Raw genomic sequence first — 21,749 nt, forward strand, 5'->3', positions numbered from 1 at the left:
AAAAAAAAAACCCTACTAAAAAGGGAAAAGGGCAGGTGCAGGTATGTGCGGCTCACTGGTAGAGCACATGTCATTAGTATGCATGAGGGACCCACCCCCATTCACCTCTCCAGAAAAGGTCTGAGTTATGAATAAATTTCTGCTCTACAGTTTGAGACTGAGGAGGGAGGGGAAGGGGACATTGAAAAGAATGAATGGGGGCTGGGAAGATAGCTCAGTAGAATAAGTGCTTGCCTGGCAAGTGCAAGGTTCTGAGTTCAATCCGCAGTACTGCAAAAAGAAAAATAAAGGGGCCAGGGAGATGGCTCAGTGGAATAAGCACTTCCCTGGCAAGCACAAGGGCCTGACTTCAATCCCTGGTTCCACCAAAAAATAAATAAAATAAAATTTTAAAAAACACAGATGTGTTCTGTTCATGCATCAACTCCCAAAAGATGAACATAATCAACATGTACTACAAACATGTACAAAAGGAAAAAAGTTATAAATTTAAAAATATACAGAGCGTGCTTGCTTTAGCAGCACATATACTGAAAAAAAAAATGTAGAACGAGATTAAGGACATATAACTGCATACAGAGCAACTCAACCATGAGTATATCCTAAAAGCTGAGATAGTCTTAAGAGACTCGAAGAAAACGGAACCATCCAGTATCAAAGAATATTTGTTTATTTATTTATTTTTTGCAGAACCAGGGATCGAACGCAGGCCCTTGCACTTATTCTACTGAGCTATCTCCCCAACCCCAAGAATATTTACTTTCTTAGGTATAAGTAATGATCTTGAAGTGGTATAGGAGAATATCCATATTCTCAAGTGATGCCTAGTAATGATGAGTTAATCTGCTAATGCCTGTAATTTACAGAGAACCCAGAATTACATATATACACATTCAGCCAAAAGGCAAAATGTTAACAATCACTTAATCTAAATGAACATGTTCAACTTCAATGTATGTTTGAAACTTTATGATAATATTAACAAACTGGGGGAGGGGGAAGAGACAATAAATTAATTGGGACATGGCCATTACACCCATTAAGAGACATTCAACACAAGTAACTCTCAGCAACAGGTCTAGCAAAGACAATCAGGTACAAACTGATACCTACAACATGGTGTCATCTATTTATTTATTTACACTGTGTGTGTGTGTGTGTGCGCGCGCGCGTGCGCGCGCGCGCGCACGCGCGCGCGCAGTACCAGGAATCCAACTCAGGACTCTGTGCTTACCAGGCAGACACTTATGCCACTGAGCTATACTCCTGGCCCCTAACATGGTGTCATTTAAATGAAATGGAAAGCAACAATCCTGTAGACTGCTTCAGGACACAAACATGCCTCCTCTTGTAGCAACAGAACAATAATAAACATAGACACACTAAAAATGAGATGCAAAAGTTCCTCATGCCACTTTCTTGATGGGCTAGATATAGAGGTTTATCAGGGCTGAGAAGAAAAAGAGGGACACTGCTCCCATGCCCACCCAGCAGACACACCTGCATCCCACTGGCCCTGCTGAGAATCGGAAGAAGTGCTCGAAGAAGTGCTGGACTGCCGACGGCGCCGGCAACTGCCCTCTGTCCTTTTAGAAGAAGAACTGGAGGTGCCATAGTTGTAGCGCTCAGGGGACACTGGCAGAAGAGAACAGAGAGAAACATTAACAGCCTCCTTCCAATTCCAGGTGCAGTGTTCAACTCTACCCTTGGAAGAATGCCTGGACCACACGGTGCCTAAATCCCCCAGAGGTCACACTCAGAGTCTATCTGCTCAGAGGGTGCGCAGATGCTTCCCTAGACAGAAAACTCATCTCATTCTAGGGCCACTCAGTCCATGTCCACAGCAGCTCAACAATCAAGTTATTCTGTAAGAAATCATGGTCAGGACCTCTGCACTGGCCCCTTGCCCCTAGTTCACCTTGAGGCCCCTAAGAAGTAAGTAGGTCTCTGTAGACTCCCCAGTTTTTTCTTCTAGAATTTGACTCTCAGGTGTATTTTTCCTCAAATGTCATTATCTCTTCTAGGGGTATGTAGTTATCCAAATCTCATGGCTTTACTCTGGGCTATGAAAACCTCAACCCCCACCTCTCCAACCTAATTACCCTGCCTCCAGTAACCTAACCAAGAGTCTGACAACCTATGAAGACACAGGTCTTCTGGCAGTCTGAAGCCCTCCCAGCTCCTCACCTGTCTCACTGCTGTCTTTCCTCTCAAGCCAAGGGCCTCAATGCTGGGGACAGGCCAGCTAGATTTGAATCCTGGCTCCCACACTTTCTATCTATGCTACCTGCAAGCCCCTTGGTGATGTTATCCCCTTGCCTATCTCTCCACCCTTGCTTAGGTGCCCTTCTATCATGCCACATTTGCTTCTTATGATATCAAGTTCATTCCCACCTCAAGGCTTGGATGCTTGCCTTTCCCTCTTCCTGGGAAACTTCTCAGAGATCTGTGCATGGCTGGCAGTACAGCTTCACTTCAAATGTCATCTCAAAAAGGTCTTCACTGGTTACCTAGGCTAGGGCAGCCCCCTTCACTTCAGGTACTTCCCACTCTCTCTATCCATTGTTACCTTTAGTCTTTTTGTAACCATAAATTTCTGCAATGAATAATTACGACTTAGTTGTCTTTATATTCTGATACATCAGCTAAAAGTAAGCCCCATGATCTTATATCCTCTATGCTCAGTATGCAAGAGTCTAGTCTTATATGTGGCAAGCTGCTTAACTTTTTGAACCTGTTGTTTTCCTTGTACAATAAAGACAACAACAGTATTTTCCCATGGGACTATTCGAAGGATACAAGATGACAGTTCATGTGAAGGACTTACAGCTGTGCCTGGCATGAACAAGCCTTCCATAAACAGTGGTCGTCATTATCATTGATGTGGTCAAATTCCACAAGCTCATGCTCCTCCTTAAACCTAACTTCCTCCCTCTTTTGTTTCTAATTAATACTGTGTGACAGGGGAATGGAATGAGACATTATCAGGGCACCACAGGGGCCCAGCAGGACTAGACCTTCTCCCCACAGGAAGTTTGGCACACTCGCATTCAACCTTACCAGGCCGGCGCCGTTTGCGCGCCAGGTGCGGCAGCAGGTCGTGTCGGGCCAGCACCCGCAGGAGTTGGCCCAGCAGCCGAAGGTTGCTCTCGTCGCACTGCCCGCGGCGCTCCAGCTCCAGTAACAGCTCCAGGCCGCTGCGGGCGCGGGCCAGGCCCCCAGCTGCGCCGGGAGCCTCGTCCAGTAGGAAGGCCAGAAGCTCCAGCTCGCACTCGGTCAGCTGCCCGCCCACCACCTCGAACATACGGTGAAGCGACAGCATGCCATAGTAGTCCAAGCACTCATCCTCCTCCCAGCTCAGGGCCGGGGTCGACCCAGACAGCGCCATTCCCGGGGGAGGGATGCGGAACAAGCTCAGAACCAGGCCCTAGAACCCACACGGCGAGGAGGAGGCAGCGGTCAGAGACGAAGCGGTCGGGACTCCACGGAGGCCAGAGCGTGTTCCCCCACCCCGGCCAGGTCGCGCAGCCCACCAACAACCCACAAGCGCCTCAGTCTCCCTCTCCCCCGGAAGGGAATGGTATGGCCCAAGGTCCCCTAGTAACAGGTCGGGACGCCAGACCCTACGGGGTCTCCAGTCCAGCCAGCTGAGCTCAAAGCCCCCTCCCCAGGTGGTACGTTCCAAACTAACCTCCCGGACGACCTAAGAGATTCAGGTTCAAACAAGGACTACGGCCCATTCCAAGGCACTTCGACCAGGGCACACTGTACCTTTGGGTAGTAAATGTCCGGATGTGGCCCTTGCCACAGTTCACCAGTATTTTACATTCAGGCCCTCCGCTCCACTCAAGTGGTACCTTCCAAAAGTGACCCTCTACTCCCTATCACCGGACAGACCGAGGCAGCAGCCCTTTTCTCTACACAGGTGGTACTGTCCGAACCCAACCCTCGCCCAATAAATGACGATTCCCAACTCTATCTCTCAAGCGCCCGAGTGGTTTCGTCTGCCCGCCACCGGTAGCCCTTAGGCCTCCTGGGATCCTTACCGAATTCCGGCGTCGGATGACTCCTGGGCGACAGCCGCAGCCACTTGTTTTGGATCTTTCTGGCACCTTCTCTATTATTACGCCTGCGTCACCTCGCTCCTCCTTCTTCCCCCAACTCGCGCAGGTGCGACTGCCACGCCCCTTACGCGCAAGCGCAGAACGAGACCCGCAAGCCCCGCCCACTGGGGCTCCGGGCCCGCCCCCCAACCGAAGCTTCCTGGCTGCTCTGTGCGGCACTTGCGCAATGCGAGAACCTGCGGGATCTGGCTCTTACACTATCTCTACTTCTCCCGCAGATGGCTCGGAACACCCGGTCCCGGGTTGCCTCATATCACGACCTGTGGAAATACTCATAAACGACAGCCCCCTCCTGATTACGACCAAGACACCCACATTATCACTGTCCTAGCTTCCTGTGGCAAAGGTCTACAATTAAGACTGCATCGGCCTCCAGGAACGTCTAGGCCACTTTAGAATCAGTACCTGGATCTTCCTGCAGTACTGTTCCCCATTCCTAATGGCAACCAGAAACCTACATCTCAACTATACTGCCTCTTGTTTCAGTTTGGAAACATACCTTTATCCCGAAAAGCACACATCCAACCCACGCCCCCTCTATAAATTCCTTCTGATAGAGACCAGGATTCCTTTGGAACTGAGTAACTTCCTTCAAAATCACAAACGGCCCCGCCACCCCGATATGCACATTTCTCCCCAGTAGTAGCATCAGGGAGTCACTCAAATGCCCTCTCCCTAACCTGCACCAAGGAGAGCAGGTCTGTCCAGGCTGTGGTGTCTTCATCCCCAGCCGCAGGGCTTTGGGCGTGACAGTCCGTAGCCAGACACCCACTTAGGTGACTCAAGGTCATGGCTAGCACGTGCCTGGCACAAGTCTTGCCTCCTGGTTGGTTCCCACCCCCGAATTGTCTCCCCTGGGGAGACGGGAGTCCTACGTCCTGCTTGGCCTTGGCTCAGTACAGCCTCTGCTCGCTGCAGCAGTGGCTCGGAAGAAGCTCTTCCCTTCTCTGGGTCTTAGTTTCTCCATCTGTGAAATAGATGGATGGTAACGATCCCCTGTGAAAACATAGTCCCGAACTGAGTACACAGTGGGCGCCTTGGAAGTGACTATCATTAAATAAAGAGAGGAAAGGGGCAGCGATTTTACAAACTCGGAAGGACTGTGTCCATGTTGGAAGGGGTACCCACGTTGTATGTTTGAGGCCCCTCCTGGGGGCTTTTCCGGGTGGCATCGTTCAATCCCTTCAAGTTGGATATAAGTCAAAGCCCACTTTACAGATGAGCAAAACTTTTTTTTTTTTTTTTTAGGAACCAGGGATTGAACTCAGGCTCTTGTGCTTGCCAGGGAAGCGCTTATTCCACTAAGCCATCTCCCCGGCCCCAGATGAGCAAAACTTAAGGCCCACAGAGCATAAGTACTTCAAGTTTGGCTGGCTTCAAAACTGTGTGTTCAGGGGCTGGTGAGATGGCTCAGTGGTCTAAAGCACCTACTTAGAACAAGTTTAGCAAAGCACAGGGACCACGGTTCAATCCCCCAGCACCCCGCCCCCTGGTGAGCTGAGCTGGCCACACACACACACATAAATAAATAAAATTTAAAAAAAAAACTGTGTGTTCAGACACAGTCTCTTCAACTGTGAAATGACACCTGTCAAGAAAGACCTCCTGCAGGCCAGTTCCCTCTACGGGACCTCGCTGTCCGTGCCCACTTCTCTCTGTGCCCGCGCCAGAGAACTTTGTAACTCTCAGCAGGACAGGAGCGGCCCGGGAGCACTGCGCAGACGCTCCTCGGTGCCGGGACCCCGCCCACAGGGCACGGATGTGTGAGTGGAGAAAGTCGCGGGAGACCCGCCTAAGAGTCAACACGCAGGCGCAAGGGCGCGTGCCCTGCGCTGCTGGCTCTGATTGGTCGCCACGTGTAAGGGCGCCGCCCAATGGGAGGTGTGGATAGTGAGGGGTCTCGCACGCCGGGAGCTGAGGGTCTGTGTCAAGAGCTGCAGGACCTGTTAAGGCAAGAGAAATGGGTGAGGGCGCAGCGGGGCGGGCGGGCAACAGAGCGCTGGTCGTACGGTGAGGGTGGAGGGACAATGAAGAGGACCCCAGGGGTTGAAGAACCACGGGGCCTGTGCTGGGGCGGGAGCTGAGCCGGGTGGAGCAGAGCGCTCCTTCCTGTGTTGCCCTCCTGCGGTGTGCAGTACCCTAAGCTTGGCTCCCTCCCAACCCCTACAGGTCCTTCTCCGGGCGGGGCGCCGAAGAGACGAGTTCGGCAGAAAAGGGATGTGTAGCAGAAAAGTTGAACTTTCAGGCCCTGGTGGGTTCTTTCCTGGTAGGACTTCAGAACTATGTGACGACCCACCCCTTCACAATCCAAGATTAATTGTGTAAGCAAGGAAGGCACAAGTTTCAGGGCCACCTTCTAGGGAAAAAAACATTTGTTGGGTGACTACTTCATACAAGTCTCGTAGCATACTCTGGGCCTAACCCTAGGGAAGTTCTCTGTTCCAAGTGGGACTGCCAAACAAGGAAAAATGTCACTCTCCTCCCTGTTGGTTGTTTACAGGAAGATCCTTTGTAGAACGACTGTTGTGTTCGGATCCTAGAACTCAAAAATTAGTGAAGGATTTGGCCTGGGTTGATAAGCAAAGTGTAGGTCTGGGCATTTAGTGAACTGTTTATTCAGGAGTACTTGTTGTGCACCACCTGAAAACAGGGCCCTGTTCAGTAATGTTTATTGTGGGAATTCACAGTGAAATGGGAGAGTTGGCTTGAGACCCCTCACTCCCCTATAGACTTTGCCTACTGTGTGTTGGGCGTTGTTCTTAGCACTGGAAATACCCCAGTGATGAATAGGTTAAAACCCTCCCCTCAGGGAGCTTAATATGAACAAATTCTATCTGCAGGGATATAAGGTAAACTCCGTCTGCCATCTGGCACTAACAGATGAGGTGAAGAAGAGATAAAGAGATAAAGAAGAGATAAAGTGGTACTCAATCATCCCAAGTACCACACACTCACACAAAGAAAAGAAAGAGGAAAAAATTCTGAGCTGAGCATGGTGACACATGCGTGTAATCCCTGGGCCCAGGAGGCTGAGGCAGGAGGATCACTGTGAGTCTGAGGCCAACCTGGGCAACAAAGGGAGCTCAAGGCCAGCCTAAACTGCATAGTGAGACTGTCTCAAAAAAAAAAAAAAAAAAAAAATCTGAAGGAAAGGGTCATTTAGTGAATAGACTTAAGAGCCTCCATTGTGTAAGGGGGCCTGGGTTGTAGTGAGCCTACACAAGAAGAGAATATAGGGTACATGGGGGAAAATTTGAAAGTTACAGTACCTGACCCTGCTCTGTAGTTTTGTTGGTGATTGAAACCTCCACAATGAATCAGATCAACCCTGCCTACAAGCTCAGTCCTGTAAAGAACTCAAGAGAAACACTCCAGTCTCATATTTGTTATGCTAGAGGAAGCAGATGATATCATAAGAACCCCAAGGAGGCAGGAGTGACCTTACCCTGAGGATATGAAGAAGTTCCCAGAAGTTTTCTTTCTCCCCCCCCCCCCCACTGGGGATTGAACTCAGGATCCTGTGCTTGCCAGGCAAGTGCTTATTCTACTGAGCTATCTCCCTGGCCCCAGAAATTTTCTTAAAGGAGATGTGGGGTAGAAGTTTTCCAGACATGGAGTTTTCATAGCAGAGAAAATAGCATTAAAGACTTAAAAGAGCAAAACAACCTTTTTAGGAAACTTCAAGTGAAATTTATAGCTAGCCTTTATGAAGTCAGTGACATTGTGGTAAGTACTACTTTAACTCCATTTTACAGGAGAGAAAACACAGAGGGAAAACGGTATATATATATATATATATGCAGTGCAGCTCAGAATCAAGCTGAGGGAAATCTGGCCTCAGGGTCTGTGCTAGTAAATGTTTTGCAGCATCTCTGCATATGTAAAGGAAGGAAGATGTTGCAAAATGGGGAAACTGCACAGACAAAGGCTAGGAGGCAGGAAAAGATACGGTATGTTTACAGAAAGTGTGTGACTGGGACTCAGGGACAGGGTAGCATACCAGGCCAGACTGAGGAGTGTTCTCTCTTCTGCAGATGTCTGGCTGGTGTGGGCGGCAGTAAGCTTCAGAAGCACAGGATCATTGAAGTCTGAGACCTAAATATTGGATTAAGATTTGTCAATTGATAAGAGGCTGGTGAGTAATGGGATGAGCAAGGGAAATCCTAACACACCTCTCTCCTGAGTTCCTGGTATGTCACTGGCTCCTGCCCCTCCTTCTCCAGGCACTGGCTTTCCCACAATGGCAGAGGTTGTGGCTGAGGTGGCTGAGCTGCCAGCACAGTCACCAGGGACAGTGGAGATGCCTATATCCATGTCATCCATGTCGGGGGAGATGGCAGAGATAGCAACAGAAGTGATGGAAATGACACCCGGGGAGGCCCTTGCCTCATCCCTCTTCTTCCAGCACCACCAGTTCATGTGTTCTGAGTGTGGCAGCCTGTATAACACACTAGAGGAAGTTCTCTCACACCAAGAACAGCATGTGCCCACTGTGCCAGAGGAGGAGGCACTGACCACGCAGGATGCCGGCCTGCAACCAGAGCTAGTGGCAGACGCTGAGGAGGGGCCTTTCCAGTGTGGTGAATGCAGCCAACTCATCCTCTCTCCCAGTGAGCTCCTGGCCCACCAGGATGCTCACCTCCGGGAGTCTGCAAGCCAGATTCAGTACCAGTGTGGGGATTGTGAGGAGCTCTTCCCCTCCCCCGAGCTGTGGGTGGCTCATCGCAAGGCTCAGCACCTTTCTGCTACAGTAGCCGAGTCATCAGCACCACCTCCGTTGCCTCCCTCCACTCCACCCCCTCCACCTCCTGAAGTCAAGATGGAGCCCTATGAATGTCCTGAGTGTGCCACCCTCTGTGCCACCCCAGAGGAATTCTTGGAACATCAGGGCACTCACTTTGACTCCCTGGAGAAAGAAGAACATAATGGGTTAGAGGAGAAGGAGGAAGATGATGAAGAGGATGAGGAAGAGGAGGAAGAGGAAGAGGAGGAGGAGGGAGCTCTGGACTTCGCTGATGACACTATGAGAGGTAACATGTCCACAGCTGATAGAGCCCAGGGCCACGATGATTGTTCCCAGCACTGTACCTCTGTAGGGGCTCGCCAGAGACACCGAAGAGCCTCTCGAGGATCAGCATCAGCTTCCCACCCCTTCCACTGCACTCAGTGTCAGCGCAGCTTCAGCTCAGCAAACCGGCTGCTGGCTCATGGGCGGGCCCATGTGGGTGGCACACACGAATGTACAGCTTGCTCCAAGGTCTTCAAGAAGGCAGCCTCTCTTGAACAGCACCTGCGGCTGCACCGAGGAGAAGCTCGCTACCTCTGCGTGGACTGTGGACGGGGCTTTGGCACAGAACTCACATTGGTGGCGCACCGTCGGGCTCACACTGCCAACCCACTGCATCGCTGTCGCTGTGGCAAGACATTCAGCAATATGACCAAATTCCTGTACCATCGGCGCACGCATGCTGGGAAAAGCGGGTCTCCAGCTACAGCAACAACAGCCTCCCCAGCTCCAACAGAGCCAGAGCCCCCAACCCCGCCCCCTCCCCCACCTGCCCAGCTGCCCTGCCCACAGTGCCCCAAGTCTTTTGCCTCAGCCTCTCGGCTTTCCCGACACCGGCGTGCAGTACATGGGCCCCCTGAACGGCGGCACCGTTGTGGGGTTTGTGGCAAGGGCTTCAAGAAGCTGGTCCATGTACGCAACCACTTGCGGACACACACAGGTGAGAGACCTTTCCAGTGCCATTCTTGTGGCAAGACATTTGCTTCTTTAGCCAACCTCAGCCGCCACCAGCTGACCCACACAGGTGTGCGTCCCTATCAGTGCCTGGATTGTGGCAAGCGCTTTACACAGAGCTCCAACTTGCAGCAGCACCGGCGGCTGCACCTGCGGCCAGTCGCCTTCGCCCGTGCACCCCGGCTCCCCATCACCGGTCTCTACAACAAGAGCCCCTACTATTGCGGGACCTGTGGCCGCTGGTTCCGGGCCATGGCAGGCCTTCGGCTGCATCAGCGGGTCCATGCCCGAGCCCGGTCTCTGACACTACAGCCTCCTAGATCACCTTCTCCCGCCCCACCCCCAGCCCCTGAGCCACAGCAGACTATCATGTGCACAGAGCTCGGGGAGACCATTGCCATCATTGAGACTTCCCAGCCACTGGCACTTGAGGACACACTGCAGCTGTGTCAGGCTGCACTAGGGGCCAGTGAAGCAAGTGGGCTGTTGCAGTTAGACACAGCCTTCGTGTGACAACAACAATAAAAGGGTTTAGTTGCAACAGTGAGTATGAGCACCTCTGGGGAGAAAAAGAGGACTACCCTTTTGACAAGCCAATCTGGCATTTACCATGAGATTCTTGTACCCAGTGATTCCTCAAAACAGCCTTGCCAGGTTTCCTGTATCACCTTTCTCTTCCTGAGGAGAAACTGAAGCTTGTAAAATCCCATGTGATCTGTCCCAGGTCACCCTTCTGTATTGCAAAATGGGACTGCCAAAGCTCTTGGCATCACCCTTGCCCTCAGCAAAATCAGGTAAACTGAACATGGACCATGTTCCAAGTCTGTGCTGGACATTGCATATACCTCTCAGCATTCTCTGCTTGTCCCCCCACCCTATCCTTTCTTGGATTTTAGGTACCTAGGCCCTGTTTCTGCCTGGTAGAGAAAGGCACTTATCTTGGCCTCATCTCAGTTTTGACAATGTGGAAGAAAATCTATAGGTACTTAGACTGGGTGATGGCAAAGATCCAGGAATGAGCCAGACACAGGCTGTGCCCTCGGGAAGCGTGCTAGCAGGAGTGCGTACACGTACAGGCGGTTTGTTCTCCAGGTGTGGCTCTTTGGTTCATTCAGCCTGTGTCCAAAGGTCTCTAAGTACTGGGCAGTGCTGGAGACCAGAACTGAGTCAGGTCTAAGCACTACTTGGGTTATGAAGGGGATGTACAGGGACACTGGGGTCCCAGGGTAGGGAACAAACCTGCACAGGAGAACAGGTATGAAAAGGCTTTCAAAAAGAAAAGGTAGTGTCTGAAAAAAAAGTAGGAATCTTCTAAAAAAAGAAACCAAAAACCATTTCAGGCAGGCAGCACTACAGGAGGATAGTGAGTTCTAATGTATTTGGACCCATCTTGAAACTACAGTAACTGAACATTTGACCACATGGCCATGGCAGGCACTGCCCTTAGCACTATATGTATGCCATGATCCCAAGGATCATGAAGTAGATCTGTCTCATCCCTCTTGTATGGATTAAAAAAAAACTAAAGACAGCAACTTGCACAGGCATTGGAAGATGTGAAACCAGACTGTTCTAAGCCCGTTTATAACTACTATTATACTAAATGATTGAGACCTAAAACCCCATGTAAAAAGCTGGAATCTGGACTCATTGTAATTGGAAGAAAAGTAAACCAGGGTCACAGAGCAGTTAGGATTTGAGGGGGACTTAAAAGATCAAAGGTCTTAGCAGGAAGGGATCCCCATTTTTTCCCAAGGATGTCTGGGATATGTCTTTCCCTCTCTAAGCCAGTGCAGTCAGTGGGGCAGACTCCCCAAGATCTCTGTGCAGTAGGTGCTCAGGCAGATGAATCAGAATGCTACTGGGGCTGGCAGTTGCCCAGGAGGGAAGCCTCGGTATGGGGAGTTGGGCTGAGTAGTTCTCGGCAATGTTGCAGGGTAGGGAGGTGTCACAACGGTGTCAGATCTTCCTGGGATCACAGTGGTATGGGTGGAGGGTTGGCAGAGTTCTAAGAGGGAGACAACAGGGATAGAGCTGGGCAGGAGCTGTGGGGGTAGAGGTGAAGGATGTCCCCTCCCCCCCAATATAGTCAACCACTGAGGAGGAAGGGTCCCCAGGAACCCACGGCTTGCCCCTTGCCCAAGCCGCCTATCTTCCCCTTAAATAATCGATGTACTCCACATCCACTTTACAATCAAGGTGAAATTCAGGCCAGTATTGAGCAAGAAGGGGATAGTCTGTTCTGGGCAGTATATAGTTGTCCCTAGGCAGTTGGGGGCCCAGAACCCACAAGAGCAGTCCTGGCACTCCTGTGACCTATCTCAGCTGGAATCCAGCAGAGGATGTGCAGTTGCTCCTCCCAGTGCTCCCTTTCCCTTCCCTTCTGCAGCCTTCTGCCCATGCTTATTGCTTGGCACCATGTGGAAGAGGTACCATTGCCTTCTGCTCATAGCTCCTACCATCTGGTCCTAGCATTTTTAAGTGAGGGGGGAAAGCCAAACTCTGCCTAGCTTTCGCAGAGTTGTCAGCGCCCAACACCCCTAAGAGCCAGAGCAAACGGCTGTCCTGCTTAACACTCTGAAATGAAGCCCTGAGAATCTTCTAGGGTCCTAGCCCTATCCAGTGTCTCTGTAGGCCAACATTATAGGCAGGTAAGTTTTAAATTTTTGCCCATGTAGCTCCTTATTATTCAGTGCCTCCCTGGTCCCATAGCAGGCAGTAGCTTGGACTGAGACAGCCATTTGTTCAAGTCCTTCCCCCACCTCCCAACCGGGAATTGAACTCAGGCCCTTGCGCTTATTCTACTGAGCCATCTCCCTGGCCCCCTTTTGTTCAAGTCTTAACTCTGCAGCTTAAGTTCTGTGGCCTTCACTCCTTCAAGAAATGTCCAGTTGTCATGGATCACTGAGGATCTGAATCCCTCCCTCCCTGAGCAGATGATTTGTACTGGGTCATAGGACAGGCTCCTCCCAGACCTCTATAGCAGAAAAGCTAGTAACTCCACATGCAGAGGGGTATGTGGAAGGGTTGGGCACCTGAATCACGACCAAAACTCAGGCTCCCCAGTATTGCCCTGCCTAAGATCCAGCCCATTCCTGACCCTAAAGAGATCTCCAGACACCCCCTCACCTTGGTGGAAACAGGTAGCCAGACAGGAAGCAGGTTTTCATGCCAATAATTTATTGAACGGAGGTCTGTACACAGGCAAACCTTACTGTGGAAACTTAAGACATCAGGAGTTCTCCCCATGTCCCAGGCCCTCCAGGGTAGGGAGCAGAGAAGGCCTTGGGAGCTGAGGACAGGAGTGGAGATACAGCTGTAGGAGTGGGCAGGGCCAGGTTGGATGGTGTGAATGAACGTTTTCTTTAAGAAAAAAATTATAACAATCTATTTACACCTGGGGACCAGGGAAGGGAAAAGATGGAGCGGGCTGATTCTATTTACAAGGGTCAAAGGAGGGGAGAGGGGGTTTGGAGGAAATGGAGGCTGGGGAATACAAGGGGGCAAAAGGGGTAGGAGTTCCTCATGCCCCCAACCCCATCCTTCCTTCCCTATCTTCCCTCCCCACAACCAGTTAAAATCCTCTTAAAAAGCCCATCATAGGAGTCAGGCTGGTAACGGAGGGACTAGAGGTGGGGTAGGGACTCATTTACCTCTGCCCTCTAGTCTAGGGCCCAGCCAGGATAAAAGTCTGATGGGCTACACCTCCCCCTTCCCATCCCCACTTAGGGCTCCCAGATAGATGTGGGAGAGTAGTTGGCGGGGTCCTCAGGAAGAGTTAGTGAGAGTAGGTGTGGCATCAGGCGTCTGCCAGTCTGAGCTGGTCTGAGTCTCAGTTAAAGCTGAAGGGGAGGAAAGCAGACAGTTAGCCTTTCAGATCCCTCTGCACCCAATGCAGAGTGTTAAGATTAAAAGTTAAAAGGTATTAGGGCCGGGGAGATGGCTCAGTGGAATAAGCGCTTCCCTGGCAAGCGCAAGGGTCTGAGTTCAATCCCGGGTTCCGCAAAAAAAAAAAAAAAAGTTAAAAGGTACCACTTTTAGGTCCAGGGTTGCAAACTCAAATGCCCAACGGCCAGCTTGACAATTAAGTGCCTCACGCCAGGGAACCAGGCTCCATATGAGAGGAAGTAGCTGCAGCGAGCCCACTGCCAACTGCAGTCAGGAAGAGGCAGGCCCACTGCTGCTCAGTCTGACTTTCTTCACCAAAAGCAAACAAAATCTGGGATTTTACCCAAAGTGGTCCAATTTTAAATATGGCCAGCAAGTTCAACTTTTTGTTCACACCAAACACATTTCTTTGGTTTTTCCAGTTAGCATTTAAACACAAATGTTGACAACGATGTAAGGTAGACACTAACATGCTATAAAGTATATTTTAGTTCAGAAGTGCTCTTCAACCCTGAGCAGATGGCCCTACAACTTACCTTGCGAGGACGGAGTGAGTGGAGTAGTGCCCGCTGGGGACCTCAAGTGAGGAGGGATGAGAATGGCGTTGAGAGACGGCTGAATGGAGAGTTCTAGAGATAAGAATGGACACGCCCACAGTCAGGGAGGAGTTAGGGCATCTGGAAATTCAGTGAGGATGAGGGCCAGTGCCAGGCAAGGACCCAACTATGGCCAAGGGCAGGTTACAGACACTTTTAGCCACGGAAGTCTTTGAGACCAAAGAGAACCTAGCACAAAGTTGCAAAGCACTGCTGAGGCAGCTATGGTTCTGCTGAATGTGGGGAACAGCTTCCTGAGCCCTCCACCTGTTTTATACCGAGCTTGGCTCCCCACTTCTATCGCTCTCACCACCAGGACTGAAGTTGAAGAGCGGAGGAAGCGGGCGGTTGTTGGGGAGCTGGGTTCCAAGACATCGGAGTTCATCAAAGAAGCTGTGGGCACAGGCCTCTAGTGGAGAGAGTCTGGAGGACGGAGTGTACTCTAGCAGGCTGGAACAGAGTGCGATGGCCTCAGGTGGCGTACGAGATTTGAACACCTGGAGAGAGGAGTGCAGGGTCACAGAGTAAGAGATGTCCTAGGCCCCAGTGTCAGTCCTGTGACTCACTGCAGTGGCAGATACAACTGCCTGCCTCTCACGAACCCATCTTCCAAATAAGGAAACAGAGGCACAACCACTGAGAGGAAGTCAATTTGTATCTGGCAGCCAGCCAGCCCAGGTCCTATGATTATATGAGCTTTGCTACGCATTTCAGCATCTCTGCCACAGAAATGGAATCCTGATTACCTGTAGATCGTCAATTTTTTAGATTCCATAAAGCTTTTTATGGTGGTTTTTTTTTTTTTTTTTTTTGAAACAGGGACTCTATGTTGCCCAGGCCAGCCTTGAACTCATGAAAGTCCTCCTGCCTCAGCCTCCCAAATCCTGGAATTACCGGCCATGCACCGCTAGATTCCATGAATTTAAATACGTGTTACTGACTTGCTCTTTCGTTAACTTTAAACCCTCCCAAGCCATGATTCTGAAGCCAAGTATCAGCCCAGTTGGCCTTCAACAGACCCACCCTTTATCCCTAACCTACCTTCGTCCAGGGGTGAGCTTTAATCTGGGGGAACTTGAACTCTGTATAGTTGGGGTTCATCTCTCGGATTTGTTCCCGGGTTGGTGTTCCCAGTACCTGTGTAGTGAGGGAGGGGTCTGAAACAAGGCCCCCCTCTCCCTCACCCCATCCCTACCCTCCCTGACCTTAATCTCACCTTGATGATCTCCACCAGCTGGTCTACCCCACTGTCCCCAGGGAAGATGGGCTGGCCAAGGAGGAGCTCGGCCAGGACACAGCCAGCTGACCAAACATCTGAAGGAGAATGAAAGAGAGATGTTCAGGACTACACAGGCCAGGCCACCAAGCCCATCCCTCTGCAAACATTTCTGTTTATTTCTCATGGCCATCCTCAAGTGGCAAGTACCCCATTTTCTCAGGTCAGAAAGGAATCATTTGGCCCCAGGTCATATACACTGGAGCTGGACCTTGAACTTCCAGTTCTGCCCAACTTAGTCACACTCCCGAGACATGTCCGTCCAGCCCTCATCTGTGCTTAGTGATTCCAATGAGACCTTTTCTGCCTCTACCCTCAGAGAACCTACCAGGCCCAACTGTGCCAACAGCACCTGTGTCCTTTGGCCCCAGGAAGGTAAAGCCTCAAATCCTAGAATTACTCTTTCCCCTCCCAACCTTCCTCTTACCCATGAGAAGAGCTTTAGCCTGGCTGTTTCACCCCTCCCTAGTCGGTGCCATGGCCCTCACCACACAAGTTTACACCTAGGGACCACACAGTCCCTTCACACACCCTTTTACCCTCATTTCCGCCTTCCTCCTCCTGCCTAGAAGGTGGCACTGTCAATCCTCAACAACAGAAGGACATAAAGGCCCTAGGAATAGGTGGTACCTTCATGGCAGTAAAGCTGTGCCTGCTAGTTTCCCCCAAGGTCACTGCCAGCCCCCCCCCCCCTCCAGCTGAGAACTGAGATGACTGGGAGGTTCTAGAGCTAGGATGGACTCTGGAGTCAGGTGAGCTTTCCAATCCCAGCCCTGTCCCATCTCAGCAGTGCAATGACAGGCAGGTGGCTTCCCAGCTCCCAGCCTTAGGCTGCTTATCTAAACTGAGCATGCAGCAGCGTCAGCCTCCTAAGCTTGTCAGGACTGGGTAAAAGAACAGATGTTAAGTTTTTATCATCAAGCCTGACACAGCACACTGAAAAAACTCAAAACCTGCCAAGACTTTCCATTCCCAGCACCACCCTCCCATAACTCTGACCAATGGACGAGGTATAATCAGTGGCTCCGAAGATGAGCTCTGGGGCTCGGTAGTAGCGAGAGCAGATGTAGGAAACGTTGGGCTCCCCCCGGACCAACTGCTTTGCACTGTGGGAAGAAAAGGGCAAGGGTAAATAGCCAAAGGTTAAGGTCCCTCTTACCCTTTTAGCCACCCAGCAATCCCAGGTCAGTCCCACCTGCCAAAATCACAGAGCTTGAGGACAGCAGTGTCAGGGTCCACCAGCAGGTTCTGGGGTTTGATGTCACGGTGACACACCCCCTGGGAGTGGATGTAGGCCAAGCTCCGGAAGAGTTGGTACATGTACACCTGGGGTAGGCAAGGGACAGCTGAATTCCAGCCCAGCTCTCGCCACACAGCGCACCATCCCTGGTCCACTGTCATGGCCTGGAACCTTCCAGGCCATGGCCTGGAACCTTCCAGGCCATGATCTTTGATTCTCAAACCTCTGTGTATACCACAGCTACTTGGAGGACTTGTTAAAACATACCAATAAGCCCCCAACTTCACAGGGGTTTTTTTTTTGGTTTTTTTTTTTTTTTTTTGTGGAGCCGGGGATTGAACTCAGGCCCTTGCGCTTGCCAGGGAAGTGTTTATTCCACTGAGCCATCTCCCCAGCAGGGGTTTTGTTTTACTACAGTAATGGAGATTGAACTCAGAACCTTCACATCCAGTATAGCCCCACCCCTATTTCTATTTTTTTTTAATCTTGAGATAGGTTTCTTCTCAGTCATCAAGTGGCCCAGCTGGGCTTGAACTTTCTACCCTCCTGCGTCTTAAGACTATCACATCTGCCCAATTAACACAGTTTCTAATTTTGTGACTTCAGAGTGGGGCATCTGCAACAAGTCCTCCAGCAATGATGTTTGGTCCCCAGACCAAACTTTAACTGCTCCTGCTGCAACCACACCCCTTGGCAGAAGCCTGCTGAGTAAGACAGACACAATGCAAGGCCTTGTCATAAAGTAGGCTGGGGAGTCAGGCACTTGGCTTCCCCCTCACCAAAAACCATTGGTTCTTGAAGAGCTCAGCCTCCTTCACTCAACAGTCAAAACCACCCACAAACCAGCCCCCACTCAGCTTAATTCTGCTTCCTCTCTCCCACTTACAGACTAGAACCCCAAGTGCCAAAAGATCAGGGATCTTTTGAGTTATGATTACTTCTGCTTAACTTGGGGCCAAGATCAATTTCTGAGATGTATTAACCGCTCACCTGTTCTCCACCATGTACAAAAGGTTCCTTCTCTGTCCCTGTTCCCTTCAGCAAGATCCCATTACTTCTCTGTGCACCTGGTCTCCCCAAACCAGCCTGAATTAGGATGTCTTTTCCAGGATTTCCTATGCTCCCTCTAGTGTAATAGCACCTACTTAGTTTCATAGTTTCCTGACAGTGCCTGTCAGCCCCACCAAATTAAGAGCTCTGTGCGGGCAAGACAGGGTCTCAGTAAGCTGTGTTTCTGGAATTTCTTAGCACTGACCCCACTGTGCAAGCAGCCACATTGGGGCCGGGGAGATGGCTCAGTAGAATAAGTAGTTCCCTGACAAGTACACGGGCCTGAGTTCATTCCCCGGTTCTGCCAAAAAAAAAAAAAAAAAAGCAAGCAGTCACAGTATAGCTTCACCCAACCAGAGAACTGCCCTTCTAGGAGGTGAGGTCTGGCAGCAGCAACCACTGACACAGCCCATGTCAGCTCACCCAGGAGTACAGTGCTTAAAGCCAGTACAAGGAACAACTGGGCCCCAAGCAGCCTCCAACAAACAAACCCCCTACTTCCCCAATGCAGCACTTGTTCTGGCCTTTGTCTGAGCCTACATCATTCCTGGGCTTCACTCATTTATTGATTTATTCACTCAGATGCCTCCTGAAGATCTGTGATACCCAGGACACAGTGCCAGGCACTGAGGAGTGATCCTACAGATGACGTAGGAAGATTTACCCAGCAACACTAGTATTAGTGGACCCCAGTGTAGATCTCAGCAGGTACCCTGCAGCCTCTGCAGCACCCTGTCTAGCTGCTTGCCTGATTCAGTCAGCCCTTGCCTCGGCCCTCCCCTCTTTTGTCAAACTCCTTTGCTATAGGTGCAAAGGCATGAAATATGGACACCCCCTGGCCCCAGAAACCAAAATAAACTTGAAAGGTGAGGGAACCTATAGAAGAAATACGGCTCTGGAGCAGCCTATCTGCCTACCTTGACATAGATGATGGGGATGGTCAATTTGGCCTTTGTGAAATGACGGGCCACCCGGTACACTGTCTCGGGCACATATTCCAGCACCAGATTTAGGTAAAGCTCATCTTTCTGAAGACAAAAAAAGGAGAGATGAGAGGTGTTGGGAGCAAGGAAAAAAGAAAGGTGCACAAGACACAGTAATGGAAAGACTGGACCTATGAGAAAGGCAGGCAGAAAAATGGGTAGAGTTACAGTGCACCCTCACCCTGGGCACCCCAATGTCTCACCTTCTCCCCACTGGAGTAGAAAAAGTACCGCAGTCTCACAATATTGCAGTGGTCTAGCTTACGCATAATCTGCAGCTCTCGATTCTTGGGGACAGAGGAAGAAAAGCTCAATACAACCAACTCTCTCTTTGCCTCCCCTCCATACAGCATTCACCTCTGCCCCATCCCCACTCCTGCGGCAGAAGGCAGCTGCCTTTGTATCAGAGTACCAAGGCCCTTCAGGGGCCAGTCCTCACTGCACACCTCCACCCCTCACACTCAAATGGAGGCCTATACCCTAATTGCAGAACACAGATGTTTCAGCCCACTTTTTAAAAGTTTTCAACTTATTGCTGATATTTAAAAGCCAAGTCGGGGAGCTGGCAGGTTGTCTAAAGCAACTTCTTCAGAAAAATCAGTCGGGCAAAAGAACGCAGTTTGATTCCCAGCACCACATGCTGCACCAGCCCGGCCCCCAGGGTGGGCTGAGCTGGCCACAAAAAAATAAATAAAAGCCAAGTCACTTCACTTATAAAGCCAGTTCTCAGCTTCTCATGAGAAATCAGATGAAGTGGTCAGATAAGGTGTGCCGCCCTACAAGACACAATTAACCACAGCCCAGTACTAGCCATTCAGTTCACCCTGGTCCCCAGCACTTGCTGTTGCTCTACCAGGAGGCATCTCAGACTTTGAACTCCAGCCTGGATCTTCAGTCTGAGACTCCAATTCTCATTTTTGAAGCTATGCTACAGCCTCTTCCCAGAAGGCCCACGCTGAGCTTTCTCCCCTGGGGCCTCAGAGCTTCCTGCCCCCAGACCTTGTCACTTCTATAAGTCAACCCTAACCAACTTCTGACTGACATTGGAGTTCATCCAGCCCAACAGTCCTTACTGTCCAGACCCAGGCCCTGACCTAGCCTCAGTTCCCCCACATCCAGGGTAGCCTAGGTTCCAAATACCAGTTATCCTTCCACTACCATCTTCATCTAGTTCCCTGAGCCTCTGCTACCTCATAGGTACCCAAGTAAAAGCAGGCACTCCTCTCAGAAAATACAGTGCTCTGCACCAACAAAAGTGGTTTGTGGACAAAGCTTGGGCTGAATTCCTTCTTGCACTGGCCAAAAGACCTGGGGCACAGTGCTACCTTCAGTGCCACCAGCATCATCCATGCTATCTCCTTTCTCCAGGAAGAAATGTATCCAGGTGGCTAAAATGGAGGGCTTGGGAATCAGATTAAAATTCTAGTCTCTTGATAAGGCACTTTACATACAAATTTTATTTCTGCTTACTTCACATGGGAATAACAATACCACCAAGCTTCAGCGAATATTTAGGTACATTAAATAAGAACTCACCTCTCAAGCCCTTATAACTAGCAAATTTCCAATAAATATCAACTCTCAACTCTCCTGGAATCTACTTTTTTGATCTTCCACTCAATTCATTTCCTTCCTTCCCCTTCCCTAACCCATGCTCAGGTCCCCTCTGAAGCCCACTCTCTTGCTGGGAGCTCTCACCAGTCATGCCTAGTCCCCAGAACTGCTCATTTCTATTTTTCCCAAGCTACCTTGAACCTCTTGTCCTGAAGAACCTTCTTGATAGCCACCAGCTCCCTTGTCTCTGCCAGCCGTGCCTGGTACACAACCCCAAATGAGCCATTGCCAATCACTTTGATGTCTGTGTAAGCCACTTCTTGAGAGCGCTCTGGGCCTTGTCCTAGAGTGGCTACCACTGTGGTCACCTTCCCGCTGTCACCTGGGGAATAAAGGGGACACACAATCCACTGACATTTCCTCTCCAGCCACCCTCTATCTCTGTTGGAGCTTCTTTGTCCCTTCCCACTCTCTGAGAAAACCCCTAATGCCCTCTCCCCTTTTCTTCAGGAAACCTCTTTGCTGTACAAAGATTGACAACTCCTAATTTCTACTTCTAGAAAGCACCAAATCATCGGTCCATACTGATAGTGGGAGACACCAGCAACTGTAGGTGTTAAATTCACCTGTAGTGGGCTCACTGCACTCTGGTCCCTCCTATAGGAAAAGCATAAGCTGACAGCTTCCACTTAAAGAATGATGCCCCTGAGGTACTCCTACTTTTAGGAAAGCAATGATCATTTTCATCAACCTGGAGAATACTGCCTTCTAAATCTTTACCAGTAGAACTGGTAACTTCATCACTGGCTCCTGGTGACAAGAATGAACATGCTCTTGTGGTATGAAACTAGTGCCTTGACCCCCATTTTGGATAGCTACCCTCCCCAGATATGTTAGGTCAGGCGCTGACCGTTATGTGTGGTCCAGAGCAGCACCAGATGTGGAGTTAGCTCCCATCTGTCCTGAGGGGGCTATTCCAGCCTCAGGCCTTTGAAGGGTAGCTCAAATTCCCAGGAGACAGTGGTTCTATTCCTTTAGGAAACAGAGGAACCAAATATTTAGAGGGGCAGAGACACCTTCTTTTGGAGGGAAGTAATCCTACATTGCTGTTTTTCCAGAGCCAATGACAGCATACTCCAGAATGATTAAAGAGGCATAACCTCAAATCTATAGTGAGTTGTGACCCAGCCTTCATTTCAGTTTTGCTGTAAAATGCACTAAGCCTTTTTTTCTTTCTTTCTGTTCTTTTTTTTTTTTTTTTTTTTTTTGAGAACTGGGGATTGAACTCAGGCCCTTGC

The 21,749-nt window shown here is 50.3% G+C and overlaps 3 protein-coding genes across 8 annotated transcripts in view; 1 reads left to right on the top strand and 2 right to left on the bottom strand.

Moving 5' to 3' along the window:
• Dedd2 (death effector domain containing 2) overlaps positions 1–4,247 on the bottom strand; it is a 19,858-nt gene extending 15,611 nt beyond the window's left edge. The window contains exons 1-3 of the mRNA XM_004644364.2: positions 4,047–4,247; positions 3,061–3,427; positions 1,501–1,635 (exon numbers count right to left, since the gene is read on the bottom strand). Coding sequence (XP_004644421.1) covers positions 1,501–1,635; positions 3,061–3,388 — 463 coding nt within the window. The 5' untranslated portion in view covers positions 3,389–3,427; positions 4,047–4,247. The remainder of the gene's footprint in view (positions 1–1,500; positions 1,636–3,060; positions 3,428–4,046) is intronic.
• A 1,759-nt stretch (positions 4,248–6,006) lies between these two features.
• Znf526 (zinc finger protein 526) lies at positions 6,007–13,815 on the top strand. 6 transcript variants are annotated; one of them, XR_002818768.1, is made up of 4 exons: positions 6,007–6,088; positions 6,294–6,390; positions 8,159–8,259; positions 13,794–13,815. XR_002818768.1 is itself a non-coding variant. In XM_023704481.1 (4 exons), the coding sequence occupies exon 4, from the start codon at positions 8,365–8,367 to the stop codon at positions 10,375–10,377; it is 2,013 nt and encodes a 670-aa protein (XP_023560249.1). In that variant the 5' UTR covers positions 6,007–6,088; positions 6,294–6,390; positions 8,159–8,259; positions 8,348–8,364; the 3' UTR covers positions 10,378–10,802. The 6 variants fall into 6 exon arrangements, 5 of the variants coding, with proteins under 5 accessions (XP_023560249.1, XP_023560250.1, XP_023560251.1 ...); XM_023704481.1 differs by lacking the exon at positions 13,794–13,815 and adding an exon at positions 8,348–10,802; XM_023704482.1 differs by lacking the exon at positions 13,794–13,815 and adding an exon at positions 8,348–10,802 and having other exon boundaries at positions 8,159–8,248.
• Gsk3a (glycogen synthase kinase 3 alpha) overlaps positions 13,024–21,749 on the bottom strand; it is a 9,722-nt gene continuing 996 nt past the window's right edge. Inside the window, exons 2-11 of the mRNA XM_004644367.1 lie at positions 20,646–20,833; positions 19,101–19,184; positions 18,832–18,942; positions 16,820–16,950; positions 16,624–16,730; positions 15,565–15,662; positions 15,390–15,485; positions 14,659–14,845; positions 14,289–14,381; positions 13,024–13,706 (exon numbers count right to left, since the gene is read on the bottom strand). Coding sequence (XP_004644424.1) covers positions 13,633–13,706; positions 14,289–14,381; positions 14,659–14,845; positions 15,390–15,485; positions 15,565–15,662; positions 16,624–16,730; positions 16,820–16,950; positions 18,832–18,942; positions 19,101–19,184; positions 20,646–20,833 — 1,169 coding nt within the window. The 3' untranslated portion in view covers positions 13,024–13,632. The remainder of the gene's footprint in view (positions 13,707–14,288; positions 14,382–14,658; positions 14,846–15,389; positions 15,486–15,564; positions 15,663–16,623; positions 16,731–16,819; positions 16,951–18,831; positions 18,943–19,100; positions 19,185–20,645; positions 20,834–21,749) is intronic.

This window comes from Octodon degus, unplaced genomic scaffold (genome assembly GCF_000260255.1).
Source record: "Octodon degus isolate 3935 unplaced genomic scaffold, OctDeg1.0 scaffold00197, whole genome shotgun sequence".
NCBI lineage: Eukaryota > Metazoa > Chordata > Mammalia > Rodentia > Octodontidae > Octodon > Octodon degus.

Excerpts from the sequence above, each read along its gene's own strand:
- Znf526 (XM_023704481.1), top strand. The coding sequence starts at position 8,365 with ATGGCAGAGGTTGTGGCTGAGGTGGCTGAGCTGCCAGCACAGTCACCA.